This window comes from Gymnoscopelus microlampas (assembly GCF_963454915.1).
Source record: "Gymnoscopelus microlampas genome assembly, chromosome: 16".
In the NCBI taxonomy this organism is placed as follows: domain Eukaryota; kingdom Metazoa; phylum Chordata; class Actinopteri; order Myctophiformes; family Myctophidae; genus Gymnoscopelus; species Gymnoscopelus microlampas.
This window is the reverse complement of record NC_139953.1, coordinates 8,003,995-8,021,193: the sequence shown is the minus strand read 5'-3', so window position 1 is coordinate 8,021,193 and position 17,199 is coordinate 8,003,995. Positions and strand designations below refer to the sequence as shown.

Here is a 17,199-nt window from a genome sequence, read left to right as displayed (position 1 = left end):
TGACGTGGCCTGCTTCCTCATTCCTCCAAACTGACTCTCCAGCTGGCTTGTGAGCCGGCTATTTAAAGGCTCCCCTTGATTGCCTGACTGGCTGCAGGTGAGTCCATTGCCAGGCTCCCATTGGCTGTAATACCTCGACAGGATAATTAATACACTCCACCTACCACCTCCCCCAGCCTGAGCTTAGGGACCCGCCCTCTCTGTGGAATAGGCCTGGCTGTTTCCCCTGGTTTGCCACAGTGTGCGTGTGCGTGTGCTTGTGCGTGTGTGTGTGTGTGTGTGTGTGTGTGTGTGTGTGTGTGTGTGTGTGTGTGTGTGTGTGTGTGTGTGTGTGTGTGTGTGTGTGCCCATGTCCATTAACCATACAGATGCATGTGATGACATTTTATGAAAATCTGAATGCATTAGAAATTCATCAAAGGATTGATCGAGGGATCGTCGTATTCATGGATTGGTCTGAAAAAGACTAAGCGCAAATGGTCATGGGTGGATGGAACACAATTGACAACAAAGTGAGACATTTTACATATTTTTCTATTCACCTTATTCTTGGCCGTTCTACAGGTGGCGCCATTGCCCTTTTCTGCTGCTTCACTCATCTATTCACTTCCTCCCTAGGCTACTGGTGTAATGCAGGTAATCAGTGTGTTCCCATATTTTGCAAGAGAAACAAGCGGCCAGGTCTATGAAAACATGCCCCCAAAAATGCGTTACTACTTTACAAAAGTTTTACCACTTTACATCAGGTATTTCAAAACAGCAGATCTACAAGCTAACAACGCGTCAACATGTCGATTGCAGCTTGTAGATCTGCTATTTTAAAAACATATTGGGGGAAAAAGTGAGATTTTGTTTTAATGTCTTTTAAATATTTTAACAACAAAAATCTTGTATGGGGGTCCATGGACAAATACATATTAATCTGGGGGTCCTCGACATGAAAAACAATTGGGAACCACTGGTTTAGAAGACATTAGAAAGCAAGCCAAATTAAGCAACTACACCTCAGAATCAAGCACAAAGTCGCTTATTATACTCTGACATGGCAACACTAGTAAACTGGCTCCCCACCCCGCCTACTCTCCTACCTTCCTACCTACTTCCTGGGCGTTGAATTGTAAGTCTATCAAAGTGTATGTGAGTAACTGAAAGGATGTGGTTAAAATACATTATGTTGTTACTCTGCAGGCACTGGGCCAGTGGACATCCTGGTAAAAATGAAGACAAAAACTGTACACAATACTGGCAAAAGGAAGGATTTTGGTTTCCTGCTGTATGTTCAGAGAAAAAAGACTGGGTCATCTGTGAGAAGAGATTATGTTCCTCTTAGCTTCATTGAAGAAACTTCAGCTAGTGTTCTGCTTTGTTTTTTTGTTTTGTTTTTAACAAATCATGAATATATCGTACAATGCACCCAGTATAATGACTCATATTGAATTGTGAGTTGGGTGAATCATTACATATCATTAATTTATTCATTCATTCATAGAATAGAGAGAATACTTTAACGGCAACATTTAACACATGGGGTTGGCATCCACGGTAAGTTGTTATGAAAAAATGCTGGCACCCAATGTGTTAAAAGCACTCCAAAAGACTATACAAACAATAGTGCAAAAACACAAGAACAAATGGAAATATAGCTGCAGGCAGAGAGAAAGAGAGAGAGAGTGAGAGTGAGAGAGAGCAAGAGTGAGAGTGAGAGTGTGTGAGAGAGAGAGAGAGGCAGTTAGAGAGAGAGAGGGAGAGGGAGAGGCAGAGAGAGAGAGAGAGAGAGAGAGAGAGAGAGAGAGAGAGAGAGAGAAGAAGTGAACATGCATTAATTAACAAAGTCATGATTTTTGTTCAGTAAATTATATTTGGACTGGTTAAATTGGGGTTAGAACCAGGGACCTACAGACTTGCAGGTAGACAGTGTACTAGACTGAGAGAACGAGCCCGATCGATGGTCTTGAAGGGCGGATCCAAACCCAGGCGCTGGATTCCAACACCGCTTCCTATTGCTTCACCAATCTATGTCTCTATGTTAGTGCTGAATGTAAGTACACCCCAGTTGTACCTGAGTACAACTGGGGTGCCAGACTCCAAAAGAGGCGTGGACCACGCTGAAAGGCCATTTTGAGAGAGATACTTTGGCGAATAAACTGTTCCTGAAGAAAAGATATTTCAGATGTGAAATGAAGGAAGGAGATCATTTAACTGAGCATTTAAAACGAATGAAGGAGCTAACTGATCAGCTATCAGCAATAGGAGCTGTAAAAGAAGAGGAAGACCAAATTGTAACACTTCTAGGCAGTTTGCCACCAAGTTATGCTACAATTGTCACTGTGCTAGAAACAAAGATTGAAAACCTGACACTGAAGTTTGTTCAACAAGCATTAATAAATGAAGAGCAAAAGCAAGTGAATGCTAATGATAACTCCAGTGGTGCAACGTCAGGTGGTGCATCAGCCATGTCATCACAATTTCGGGGAAATGTGCAGTATAACTCCAGGACAGTGGGAGTAGAAAGACTAAGCACGTGGAGATGTTACAAATGTGGGAAAGAAGGCCATATTAAACGTGACTGTCCAAGCTTGAAAAATAAACCTAAAAAGAAAACCCACAAGGCTAAAAACATGATATGTGAGGATGAGGATGATTCATCTGAAAGTGCCTTTGTGGCCAGAGAGGCAAACTCTGACAGACCACAACAGGTCGAATGGTTAATTGATTCTGGAGCATCAAAGCACATGACATGTGATAAAGAAGTTCTACAAGAATACCAGCAATTCTCAAAATCACAGTCTGTGAAACTCGGTGATGGCAGGGTGGTTGACGCCCTAGGAATTGGAAATGTCAACATTTTGATTTTAACTGCTTTTCATATAATTCAAAATGGTGGGAGATCTAAAGGTCAGAGGTATCAACGTTTCATGGCTGTAGGTGAAACAGGGCATCAGTTGAACCTGGTCAAAGTTGGCATTTTCAATTGATTGCTATAGCGCCACTCTTTGGCCAATGGTTTTGAGTTTCGGGCCTTGGCCGTTTGGCATAGCCCTCTACCATAAGGCCGAGTTTCGTAAAAAGCGTATGCACGGTTAGGCCAGAACTGCGAAAAAACGGTGGAAGAAGAATAATAATAGTGAAAGCCAAGAGATGCAATAAGGCTTCGAGCCTTATAGGCCTCGAACCCTTAAATATAAAAGTGTTTTTTGTACTGTTGTTTCTATAGTCTGTTGGGTGTTGATTGTTTTCAAATGGACCACAATGGAAACAAGTTTAGGCTTTTTTTGTGATTTTACGCATTCTGGCACTTTCAATGGTGATTCTGTGCCTTTAAATGTGGCCAATGAAAGTATTCTATTCTATTCTATTCTATTCTATTCTATTCTATTCTATTCTATGAATGAATGAATGAATGAATGAATGAATGAATGAATGAATTAATTAATTAATTAATTAATTAATGGAACGATTCACTCAACTCACAATTCGATATGATTCATTAAACTGGGTTCGTGATTTGTTTTAAGAAAATTAGATTCCAGATAAAATGTGAAAATTAAGAGATTGTTATTTCTCATATAAAAAGTATTAATTGCTGATGAATCATTTGTTCACTCATTCTGGCTTAGCGTGGTTGTTATATTATGTTATTTAAAGTCTCTTAATTTTAACTGAATTAAAATGTTGTGTTATTATAACATGTTTATTTTGATGAATGTAACTAGCACGTTGAATTGCCCTGTTGATCAAATGTTTTGTACAAAATAAATTTGCCTTGCCTATTCATTTTGCTCTATGGTCGAATGTTTGCACCATCAATTTATAACTGAGGAACACATTATGTGAGAATGATGTTCATTGACTACAGTTCATCATTCAACACCAGTGTGTTCTCTATGCTCATCACCAAGTTCAGATCATCTTTTATCATTGTGAACTACAATACCACAGTGTCACCACTATTATCTGTTTTGTTAAGTGTGCCTTCTTTTTTTTTGTTTTTAACCTGCGATTTTTTCACCCGGTGCCAATTTCCTAAGTGATCCTGGGCGTACACCAGCCCTACACCAGTCCCCCACAGCCTAGGGAGGCCAGGGCCGAGCTCATGCTTCCTTCAATGCATGAGAGCCAACTGACCTTCTTGTCACCTGACAAGGGGGAGTTTCCCCGGTAGGACGTAGCGCGTGGAAGGAACACGTTATTCCAACCAGTTCCCTTCCCCTCCATCAGGCGCCCCGGCTGTCATGGGGGAGGTGGTATAGCGACCAGGATTACTGCATGTTTTTGTAAGGGTATTAACTGCACAGGGAAAACACACTCGCCCCTATTTTCGCCCGAGTCTTTTGGGACGAGCGTTCTTCGTGTATTCCATCCCGGCGGCCAGCAGGCAGCAACATGTGATTTCATTCACCGGCTTGTTTACAAGACGAATTTGGGGAAAGAAAATAATTAGGAGCTCAACAACATAATAAGAGGATACAAGAGCTATCTGTGCTAGCTGCAAAGTGTGAATATTTAAGTATTTTAAAACAGTGAAAGCTACCGAGAAAAAAGAAACAGAAAGTGATAGACCCCTGCCGACTCAAACTAGCGACCGCAGGAGTTATCATCAAATCCAAATATTTGTTGTGAATAATTATAAACAAACAACCTGGTGCTTCCAAGTTGGGGGGTAGTTTGACCAAAACCGAAGGTATTGAAGAGGAGGACACAGAGAATGTTACGGTCATCCGTAATTTACTTGGCTGTGCCTCGGCCTGTGTTTTGCCTTGAGGCGATCACCCCCAAGTAATTTAGAATAATACAAATAAATGTTAAAATAACTATTTTTTTGATATCGAATCAGTAAAATCAGGCAAAAATGAGAATTAAATAACAACCTGACCCTAAAACCGAAATAAAGTCAACCGAAAAGAAAAACAAAATCCGCCCAAAATGCGTTCATGCGCATTTTCGGCGCCCGCGGCCGACCCCCCATCCTCACGCCAGATTTACGCGCCTGGGCAACAGCGCTACCGACTGCGGCACCGTGCCCCTAAGTTAAGTGTGCTTTCTAAGCAGTTATTCCTCAGCTGTGTAAAGAACTGCCACTATGTGTCAGAATGGCCCAGGCTTTGTTTCTCTGAGGATGATGACGTCTGATAGTTGTTGGGTATACCAGAGCTCAGATCTTGCCAGTATAGGTTTTAAATGAGCATATGGATTACTGCAATGGTTCTCAAACGTTTTCATGCTAAGGACCTTCCACAATTAATATGCCTTTGGCCGTGGACCCCCATCTGAAAATATTGTGCCAGAGATAAAACATAGCTGATATACTGCATAATATCCCTGATTTTACAAATGTGTTCATGTTTTTGTATGTGATGCGTTGGGGGTTTGTAGATCAGCTATTTTCAAATAGTCTATGTATATATTGTTAAAGTGATTAAACTAGATTTGTATGCTACAGTATATCAATACATTTGATGGGGACCCCCTGGAACCTTCTGAAGAACCTCTGAGGGTCCCCAGACCCCACTTTGAGAACCACTGGATTACTGGACTCTGTCGTGAAATAAGGTACTCTATACGCTGTGCAAAGATGTTATTATTATACCCTGCGATGGACACAGTACTTGAGTAAAAGTATACTCCTGGTCAAATATGACTCTACAACAAGTGAAAGTTGCACTGTCAAATTTGTTCTTGAGTTAAAGTACTGGAGTACTAGCTGTTAAAATACTTGAATACTTTAAAGGAGCATTTCACCCCTGGAAGAAACTGCAATCACTCAATGGTAATAGTATTTGTAGTAGATAACAGTAGCACAATTTAAAATTTGCACCCTATGGCCATAAAAATAATGAAATCTGTGTGTTTGACTAGGTTTTGACTGGACTGCTTATTACTACAATGACCATAATGCTTTTGGTTTACTGCCCCTCCTTGTGGCAGGGGAGATTCTGTGTGGGTGTGATCTCCAACAACAACCTTGAAACAGCATGGTAGTGTTGCCATGTCTGCTTATTATAAGCGGCTTCTTTCTAAAATGTAGTTGATATTTGGGCTTGTTTCCAAATGTTTTGATTGTTGTTTAAACCAGTGGTTCTCAAACATGTTCATGTATTTTTCCACAGTCCCCCATCTGAAATTATAATTTGTGCCAGGGAGCCCCTAACAGATATTTGTCAAAAATATTCCACATTTTGCACTTTTTCCCCCTCAAGATGTTTTTGTAAATAGCAGATCTACAAGCTCACAATGGGCAGCGAAGCGTTGTGAGCTTGTAGATCGGCAATTTTCAAATATATAATATCCCATGTACATGTCTAGGTAAAGTTGGCCTAGTTATCCTCTTTTGGGTTTGTTTTCTTAGACCTGGTTGCTTATTTCTCTCACAATATCTGGCAACACTGACTGAAGAACGTCAACCTAGCACATGTTCATCTAGTTACATATATGTCCAAGGATTCGTTAGTGATGTCATATCACTGTCAAATCCTTGCTATCTTCATGCAGTTCTACTTCCGTGTCGCATAGTAGTGACATCACTGTCGAATCCTTGGTATTTTTATCCTAGCCTTTCGCGACGGTTTGTTTACCAGCTGCCTCTCCACGCTGTCTTTTTTTTTTCACGCTTGAGCTTATGAAACACTACACAGGATTATTATTTCATGTCAACATTCAAGTACAACTATCAGAAGATAACTCAGGTAAAGTAAAGTCTCACTCTGCAACGGGGGGCGCAGCTAATGGGAGTGACTGTGTGGGGACACCCCATTGGGGCGGTCTTTGGAGCTGGTCTGTGTGAGACACGTCGAGACAACATGTAGTGCGGAAAAGGAATGACATAACATTTCGTGACGTAAATAACGTCACGAGAAGGTAGAAGATTACTAGATATCTCAAAACACAGATCATACACAAAAATAATAATAATTGAGTCCTAAACTTCATTACCATTGGGTCATTTTCTTCCAGGGGTGAAATGTCCCTTTAAGTACAGTACTCAAGCAAAGGTACTTTGTTACTGACCACCACTGTTATTGCCCTTCCTCCCCCTTTTTGTGTTGGAATTATTGTTGCATCCATAAATTGACTGTCATTACAATTAACAATTTTAATGGCTCAAACATTATAAGCTCAAACAGAAAAAACAGATATGTCCTGGTCAACGGCCATTGAACAAGCAGCATGCCGTCACAGGGGACACATAATGAACCAGTGTGCATGCAATGCCCAGAGAGACATTTCAGCCATACTAACATGTAGCCTACTACACCTGTATCTTAAGATGCCAAGTAAAGTTAAGGGACTACATTTGTGTACAGTGTACTGGGTTGCAGCATCAACCTGTGTTGTGTTTGTCCTCCGTATTTACCCAGGGAAAGTTGCTCGTCAGAGATGCTCGTTTTCAGCAACACCCTGCACAGAGACCAACACAGATACACTCATTAACACCTGGGAGCTGACCAGTACAACCACAGTCTTATATTACTGGCCACTGAACAGCTGCACTGGAGCAGTAGGTAGTTCAGTTTGCTCACCTTGCTCAAGGGCACTTCAGCGGTGTTGGGGGTCAGTGGTGGTCATTCACTTTCCCATGCAGATTTTTCTGTAGGTGCTGTACCTTAACTCATTCCCTGCCAAGGACGTAATGAACGTGGTTTACGCCCAAACGCCCAGGCTGCCAAGGACGTAAAAGACGTTTGTTTTTTTTGGTGGGGCGGGGGGTCCTTTAACATTTTTTATGTGATCACGTGATTTCTGGGTGCACTCTTCTTCAGTACTGTATTTATTTTTAGAATACAGTATTTTTTCCCCGATTGTACCGGACCCCCCTGTGTGTTATGAGCCGATCTCCGTGAGGACGCCGGTCACAGAGAATATTCCATGATTTTTCAAAGGTAGCCTACAGTAAAATCGCCATTTTGGCTGGCAAGGGGACGGTATAGACCGATGAATTAATTAAATGAATTCCGTGGCAGTCAATGAGTAAGTAATATTGCTTCCCATCGGTAGGCCCAAAATACCCAGGTAAGAAGACTGCTATCACACATCATTGATACTCTAGAAACAATAAACATCCAATTGATACAGAGGGTTCAGCCATGACCAGTGTCACACACCCCGCCACCTTTAACCTGTCCTCATCACCCCTCATCCCGACATCTACATTACTATTGTATTCTTGGGAACAGATATGGGAAATGTTCTTATTCACTTAGATTATATTTAAAAAAAAAGATTAACAAATTAAGCCCTTTTTTAAGCCCTTAACAAAAATATTGAAAATTATATATTTTTTTGGCAATGGAGAGAGGGAGAGGGAGAGAGAACTCTTTAAACAAAGAGTGAATTTGGATGTCAAAGGAAATGGCCAGTCTCCTGCTGGGTCTTTGTCTGGCAGAGGAACGGTAAATCACTGATTTCCAAATGTATATAGACAAATTTCACAGTAAACATTTTCAACTGTAAATTTCCAATGACGTACAAAAACACCAGCAAACTGCGGGTTCACTGAGCAACTGCAAATGCCAGAAATTGCCCATTAATGCCTCTTTTCATGCAGTGAAAGAAATCTATGTAAGGGTGTTATAGAGAACTATATATTTGGTTTGTTGGCAGCAATCGCCCAGGGTTCGTCTGGGCAGGATGTGTTCTTCAGTTGGCTGATGGTCTAAAGTCCACTCAGGAGACTTATCTAGATCGGTTCGATGCCCGCAGCCCGAGTAACAAAAGCAGGGCTAGAGTGACCAATGGCAGAAACAGTGTTGAGCAGTGTTGAGCGGAGGGGTTGAGCCAGGGATTTAGAATCCTTTGAATGTATTCAAATCGTGAGTCTGGTTAGGCGACAGCAGAGCCCATCTTTCGCCGCGGGCTGAAAACCCACCCCTTCAGGAAACACTACCCTTCCTCTTTGCCTGGCCTACTTGTTGTCAATTAGTTGTACGAGCTCTTGTGTTATTGGATCTTGTTTATTCGATACACTTTTTTGTTTAAGCTCCTGCTCATTTGATTTTCCTATTTTGTCTCATCTGTTTATGAAAGTAGATAGCTGATATATTGCACGTTTACCTTAGCGCTAGGTATACTCTTAGTTGCTTGTTTTAGAAGAGAATGTACTTAATACTTCTGGTGATTAGTAGTTTCGTTCCCTACCTATGTTGAATGCACTTATTGTAAGTCATTTGGATAAAACCGTCTGCTAAATGACTGTAATGTAATGTAATGTAATGAAAAAGAAAAAGAAAACTGTAGGGAAGCAAACAGTGAACAAAGCAAAAATCTAAGACCACCCCCCAGATCCCTAGGAGGGGGGTCACCTTGTGAGCCCCCCCCCCCCCCCCCCCCCCCACAATGTGACCCCCAAAATAAGGGAGGGATGCCCACCTACGTCACAGCCAATCATAGGTGGCTTATTGCACATGCTCAGTAGCATTACTCGAGATAGGGAGGAGGGAGGGGGGATCTCCCCCCTACCAAATTGTGGAAATCTAGGTCAGGGCTGAAGGTGTGATTTTCTGGCAGCAACCCCAGCAGGGGGTCACGCATACTTAATTTGGTACCAAACCGGAGTTTACCGACTCAGAACACTGAGTTTTCTGAGTGGAAAATTCCTGTAAATACAGGAATTTTCGCTGAATTTAGTCAATTTACATCTCCTTTTCATCTGTTTTCATAGCCGAAAACCTTGTTTTTTGCGCAGTGTGTGATTTTATCCATTTTGCCACTTTCAATGGTTATACTGTGGCCAATTAAAGTATTCTATTCCATTTTATGAATTAATTAATGAATTAATTACATATAATGATTCACAATTCAATATGGTTCATTGCACGATTTACTCATGATTTGCTTTAAGAAAATGAGATTCCATTCACAATATCACTGTAAGTGATCGTTATTTTTCATATCAAAATATACATTGCTGATGAATCTACACATTCTTTCTTAATTTTTACTGAATTCAAATGTCCTGTTATAACATGTTTCTTTAGCTGAATGTTTTAAGTGAAGGACATTGATTTGGCTGTTGTTGAAATGTGCAACACAAATAAACTTGCCTTGCCTATTCATTTTGCTTGAAGTACATGGTTAATGTTTACACCGTCAATTTATAACTGCAATTTATAACTGCAGGAACACATTCTGTGAGAATGGTGTTAATTGACTACAGTTCATCATTCAACACCAGTGTGTCCTCTAAGCTAATCACCAAGCTCCGATCATCTTTTATCATTGTGAACTACAATACCACAGTGTCACCACTATTATCTGTTTGTATCTGTGTGTGCTCAGATAATAGGCAGGCTTAATCTTTCATTTATTCCTCAGCTGTGTAAAGAACTGCCACTAGGTGACCAGATCTGATCTGGCCAGTATAGGTAGTGAATTAGCATAATGGATTACTGCAATGGTTTTCAAAAGTTTTCATGCCAAGGACCCCAAAAATGAATATGCCTTTAGCCGTGGACCCCCATCTTAAAATATTTTGTGCCAGGGATATAACGTTTGTGTAATATATAACTGATACATAAAATTCCTATTTTTTTTTTTTTATGTGATGCGTTGGGGGCTTGTAGATCCAACATGGTAGATCAGCTATTTTCAAATAGTCTATGTATATAGTATAGGGTTAAAGTGGTTAAACTGATTTTTATGCTATAACTAATTTAGCTGCGGGACCCCCTGAAACATTCTCAAGGACCCCTGGGGCTCCCCGGACCCAACTTTGAGAACCACTTGATTACTGGACTCTGTCTTGAGATAAGGTACTCTATACAGTAAAGATGTTATAATTATACCCTGTAGTGGACAGAGTACTCAACCCCAGTACTTGAGTAAACATACTGTATACATACTCCTGGTCAAATATTACTGCACTGCAAGTGAAAGTTGCACTGTAAAATTTGTTCTTGAGTTAAAGTACTGGAGTACTTGCTGTTAAAATACTTTAAGTACAGTACTCAAGTAAATGTGCTTTATTACTGAACACCACTGTTATTGCTCTCTCCCCCTTTTTGTGTTAGAGTTATTGTTGCATGATCCATAAATTGACTGTCATTACAAGTAACAACATTAATGGCTCAAAGGGTATAAGCTCAATTAGAAAGCAGACTGCAGCTGCCAATGCATTCCCTATGAGAGGATATGAGAATTAGCCTACTTTTAAAATATTCCTACATTAACTGGAGATGATATTGATAGAGATTGCATTGAGAGCTGCAGTTCATCGTTCTAACGGACCTTGAGTAGTGGCGCTGTCTCAAAAGTTGGTGTGAATTTGTAGGCCTTCCGCTTCCAGCCGTGTGTCTCTATGGACATTGAACAAGCAGGACACACCGTTACAGGGCAGGGACACGTAATGAACCGGACCTTCTGGGAAGATTTAGATTCTCCAAAAGGTTAAGAAATACGAGATGACATATTTTTTCCAAAAACAGGTCCTTGAATCTGTTACATTTTCTCATCTAGAGCTCGTGTTTATGTATCCCCTCTCTCTGTCTCCCTGTCTATAACTAATTCATGCATTAAGACAGTCACACTCATAAATAGCAATATTTATCAAATGGCTTTCCAGTGCATTCATAAGTGCTGAAAATGGCCTACAGTATATAAAAACAATTATTGGCAAACTGTTCAGAACAGCAAACGATCTTCTTGATTCGTGATTTTGGAAAAGTGGAATATTTGAAATCGACACACACACACACACACACACACACACACACACACACACACACACACACACACACACACACACGCACAGACTGACAGACAGACAGGGTCCGCCACAGCTGAAAACGTGCGCCTATGGTCCTTTTTTTGGAGAGAGAGATCTGACATTCATAGTGACAGAACACTATGCAACGTGAATGCGCCCCACCGCCACCGGAAGTCTCGCTAGACGAGATTGAAATCTCCATCAGCCACTGTTATCCAAACGTCTCTTTGGACTGCTTCAGTTAATTCACACTGTTGATACTCAGCAGCAGCATTTGTAAGCTTTGGTAAGAGATGTGAATTGTTCTTTTTTATCGATACGTGAGGTAGACACACTGTTTGTTAACGCGGAATAGAGTTTCACACTTTAACTTCAGTTTACAACATTATTAGACCACGATTCCATCCCAGATGCAGAGATCTGCAACAGTAACCCAGTAGTTGGGAAGTGTAAATAATAATAACAACTAAGATCTTAGCAGAACAACTAGTTTGTGTGGTGCAACCTGTTTTAATTTAGTGATGTGTATTTCTCAATTTAGTAAATACTACATGACAACTACAGCAGACATAGAATGCACTTACACACAACTGTCCCCTGGTCTCTTTGGTCCTTTTAATAAACAATTAGGTACTGTACAGGTGAGTAGTACAGCTGCCCATCGGTAGACCCCAAAAAAGTGACGTCAGCTAATGAATTTATGGTTGAAGACAAGACAACACAATGTACACAAAATCAAAACTGTAATATTTTCATACTCACAGTATGTAAGTATACTTACAGACTAACAGTAACTCTAAACCTACCACCAAGACCAACAAGATATCCATAGGCTACACTAGATGCAAAACATTCCATGTGGAATGCACTTATACAGCACTGAACAACAAACTACCGTAGAATACAGTAGACTAGCGACTAACACGCATGCACACACACACACACACACACACACACACACACACACACACACACACACACACACACACACACACACACACACACACACACACACACACACACACACACACACACACACACACACACACACACACACACACACACACAGATCATCAGGTCATCCAATAAGAAGTACAGTATCAAATATACAAAAAGGTGGAACGGTGGAAAAATGCTAAAACGTGATACATTTCTGGTTAAAGGGGCTACACCATGAATTTTAACTTTTTCTTCATTTTTGTGTGTTTTTGGTCTCCCCCACCTCTCTTCTGTTGCAACAAATACCCGACTTCGAGCATGCAGGCTTTCATAGGCTATCTGTGTTTTTTATGTAAATTGGTCTGAAAACAGTCCGTCAGATTTGTTCCCCCTGCCTACGTCACGTCTGGGAACAATTCCTCCCGTTTTTCAGTTCTAACCAAAAAAGAAGAAAAAATAATAATAATAATAATTTTTTCTTCTTTTTTTTTTTTACTTTTTCCACACAGAACCAGGACATAACATGCATACAAACTGGCTCAATAGCGCCCCGTGCCAAACAGGACAATGTGGCATTGCAGGTGAAAGTGCTTTATAAGCCAGAGAGAAGTTAGTTGGAATGAGTATATCTGAGGCTTGATTTAGGCTCAAACCTTTTGAAAAACGTTTGAGGGACATAAACAATATGATATTAAATATCATTATTATTTTTTAAATTCATGGTGTAGACCCTTTAAAGGGGAACGCAGCATCACATGATGCTAAATGTGTGCGTGTGTTTTTGTTTGTGCGTACGTGCTTACGTGTGTCTGAGTAGCACGTACATTTCCGTCTTGTACTTCCTTATTGCTAACCAGCCACAGACAAACAAGACCACATTTTGCAAGACTTTGCAGTATGCTTATAGATATCTAGTACGTAGTTATTTTGATACAGCTAATCAGACAGGAGAGGAATATACAACATTGTTACTATTTGTAGTCAATAGTTACTTTTCAAGCCTCTCATCCTTGTAAGATGTCTACACATATTTACACCATGCCAGACTTGACAGAGAGTGATGGAGACAGAGGACAGAGAGGGGACACTGAGGACAGAGGACAGTTCGAGGAGAGAGTGGTGGACATCTATGAGAGCGTGGACGGGCTCGGAAGCTGTGACACTGTCCCTGGACCACAGGGTGAGTTTGAGAAGCTGTGAATCGTTGTCAAGTGATTTCTATGTTCTAAAGTAAAACAAAAAATCACACCCTGTGTGAAGGAAGCGGTGCCTTTGGGGCGGGGCTTAACTCATTTCAGTTCGTCCCTATTGGTGGTCTGAGTCCACTTACCAAATGTGTACTTGGTAGCATGCTGCAAACTGGAATGATGGCTGTTTAAAGCCCAGCCAATGGGCAGACAGAGGGGGCGGGGCTTCAGCAATTCATGCTCGTCCCTATTGGTGGTTTTAGTGCATGTACAAAATTTGTACTCCGTAGCATGCTGCGAACTTGAGTTATGGCTGTTTAAAGGCCAGCCAATGGGAAGACAGAGGGGGCGGGGCTTCAGCAATTCATGCTCGTCCCTATTGATGGTCTAAGTCTAAGTCCACATACCACATTTTTTTTTCTCTGCCTTTTGTTCTCTGCCTTTGCAACACCAGGTTGCCAGGTTTCGGAGAGAAACAAGCAACGAGCGTTAGCGCGTTCTTTTATTAGCGGTTAGCTTGTCGGGACTATCATCGCCTGTAAGGGTCTCATGGGGCTCCACAATGAGTGCTAGGAGAAAAAAAACAGACTTTGCATTTGTTAAAATAGGCGAATTTGGGCTATCTTCGCGCATCGTATTATGCCAACGGTGGGGGTCGACAGGGGGATTTGTGGAGTAAGTCAATGGGCATTTCTACGTTGGTAAGTGATTTGCCACATATCAAACATAACACTAAAAATGAACGGATGTCTCCTTTAACCTCATCATGAACAGTAACAACAACTGTGTTTATATTCACCATGTTATGTCCTTCACACTAAATTCAGACAATAACAACCAGCTAAAGAGAGAGACAGCAGGTGAGAGAGGTTACAAACCTTTTTTTATTTTCAGATATGTGGTGGTAAAACATTTATTTTATTTATTATTATAATTATTGTTAATATTATTATTATACGTATGCATTTATTATCAGTTTATTGAAAATACGTCAGTCAAACTCCCATTTGATGTTTAGACAAATCATGTCCCATTGATTGGCTGAAGATTGGAGGCAGCTGTTATTACAGATCTACTGAAAGTAAAAATTGGGAAGAAAGTAGAAAAGAATGTCTGAAGAAAGGAGCAGATCTGGTGATCATTAATAGTGAAGAAGAACAGGTTAGTGTATCTCTGTTTTTTCAGAAAGCTACAGGTGGATCTGTGAGAAGTGATGTTTCTCTTAACTTCATTGATGAAACTGCAGCTTAGTAAAGTTAAACGGTAGTAATTAGTAGTGAAATTGACAATAATGCAAACATTATATTGTACGCATGAATAAACTATTGTATCCATAATCAAATTAATAAAAAACACCACTATTATGGTGTAGCATGGTTATTGATAATGCTTTAAGGACACAGTGTACAAAATCTTGTGGAACTGAGGAACACATTATGTGAGAATAATTTTCTGTACAGTTCATCATTCAACACCATTTCTTTGGTTGCTCCTATGAAGTCAATCGTGCAGGTGCGTCTGCAGTGGCACTTTATTATTACACACGCGCGCGCGCGCACACACACACACACACACACACACACACACACACACACACACACACACACACACACACACACACACACACACACACACACACACACACACACACACACACACACACACACACACACACACACACACACACACACACACACACACACACTGTTACAATGATTCCTTAATAACTTACTGTATTGTAGCGGCCCACTGCGGATTGCGTGTATATTGCACTTTAGTGGTTGTTGTCAGCCAATGACAGGGTCTGTGGGGTGGGACTTCCGGGACTAATGTAGGAAGTGACGTGCCCCTGTTGTTGTTGTGTGTCTAGCCTAGAGGGATACAAGTGCCTACGTTAGCCTTGGATGTATTGTGTGATATTGTAATAAAGACTGAGCCTAGAGCGTGGATTACGTCTCCGCCTCCTTTTCCTCGGATCTTTACAGTATTTTAATCCTGCTGTTTTATTTATTTACTTACCAACTAGTAAGGAGAGCAATGGATGTATTACATAAAACTGTATTGTCCATAACATTATTCCAGGCTTTTTAATGGAAAATTCCTCTGGCCTATGGGAAACTAAATACCTGATACTAATCTAACCATTTAAAGGAGTGTGTATGTGTGTGTGTGTGTGTGTGTGTGTGTGTGTGTGTGTGTGTGTGTGTGTGTGTGTGTGTGTGTGTGTGTGTGTGTGTGTGTGTGTGTGTGTGTGTGTGTGTGTGTGTGTGTATGTGTGAGCGCGCGCGTGTGTAATAATAAAGGCCTATTATGATATAATTACAATGCATGTTCTATGATTTTTATTCAGCATTAATAGCAGGTTACAATAGTTATAGTTGCGGATACAATAAGACTCATGCCTTTTTCTTTTTCATATGTACAAAGACAGACAGTACAGTACAATTCACTAAACATAACGTTTAACACTTAGCTGGTTCAGAGTACAGGGCTGGTTCAGTTCGACACAACATTCAATTTTCCCCATACCCTCCCTCCCTCCCTCCCTCATGGGTCTTTAGTCCCCGTTCGTTTCACCACATGAAAATGAATAGATAAAAATATTTTTTTTTTAAAAAGATCCTAAGAAAAAGAAAAACATTATGTTAAATCAGCAAAGTCCACAACATGTTATAAAGGGGAAAAGAGAAGAAGAAGAAAAAAAAAAAGAAAACATAACCTAAGAATACTCCTTTCCCCCTCTTTCTCTCCCTCTCCCCTCCTCCCCAGTAGAAAGCAAAGTAGACAAAGGTAGGAAGACAGTGTGACGGCGTAAAGGGCAGGTGGGGGGGTTTCCAGATCAGTGGAGGGGTTTTGTCACAGGCAACCTTATGTGGCCTCAGGTAGTCTCGTCAGATTGGTAAGATAGGTTATTATGGGGCCCCAGGCGGACATAAATCCACCTGGTGATCCTCTTAAGTCAAATTTAATTTTCTCTAGTTTCAGGAATAACATTACATCTTTCAGCCATAGATCTGGTTTCGGGGCACAAGGAGATTTCCACTCCGTGCCAGCAATGTAAGAAAGGCAATACCATTTTGTGTTAATTTATTAAAAGTCTGATCTTTGGGCAGGACCCCAAAGATAGCAGTTACAGGGCTGGGCTGTAAGCTAATGTTAAACATTTGTGATAAGTGTCTAAATATAGTAACCCAGTAACTCTCCAAACGAGGACAAGACCAAAACATATGGGTTAGATTTGCCGGGGATGTTTGGCATCTATCACAGCTGTCATCCACAGTAGGGTATATTCTAGACAGTTTGGCTTTGCTATAATGAGAGCGGTGTAAGACTTTGAGTTGTATCAGGCTAAGTCGAGCACACGAGGTACTGCCA

At 40.8% G+C, this 17,199-nt stretch overlaps 1 protein-coding gene across 1 annotated transcript in view; it reads left to right on the top strand.

The window, feature by feature from the left end:
• The window catches only part of LOC311062810 (CD209 antigen-like protein D), a gene marked incomplete at its 3' end in the record, with an annotated part of 34,865 nt that extends 18,234 nt beyond the window's left edge, over positions 1–16,631 (top strand). Inside the window, exons 5-9 of the mRNA XM_084082028.1 lie at positions 409–512; positions 1,189–1,304; positions 7,356–7,445; positions 13,683–13,817; positions 16,594–16,631. Of these exons, the coding sequence (XP_083938154.1) occupies positions 409–512; positions 1,189–1,304; positions 7,356–7,445; positions 13,683–13,817; positions 16,594–16,631 (483 nt within the window). The remainder of the gene's footprint in view (positions 1–408; positions 513–1,188; positions 1,305–7,355; positions 7,446–13,682; positions 13,818–16,593) is intronic.
• Between the last annotated feature and the right edge of the window lie 568 nt (positions 16,632–17,199).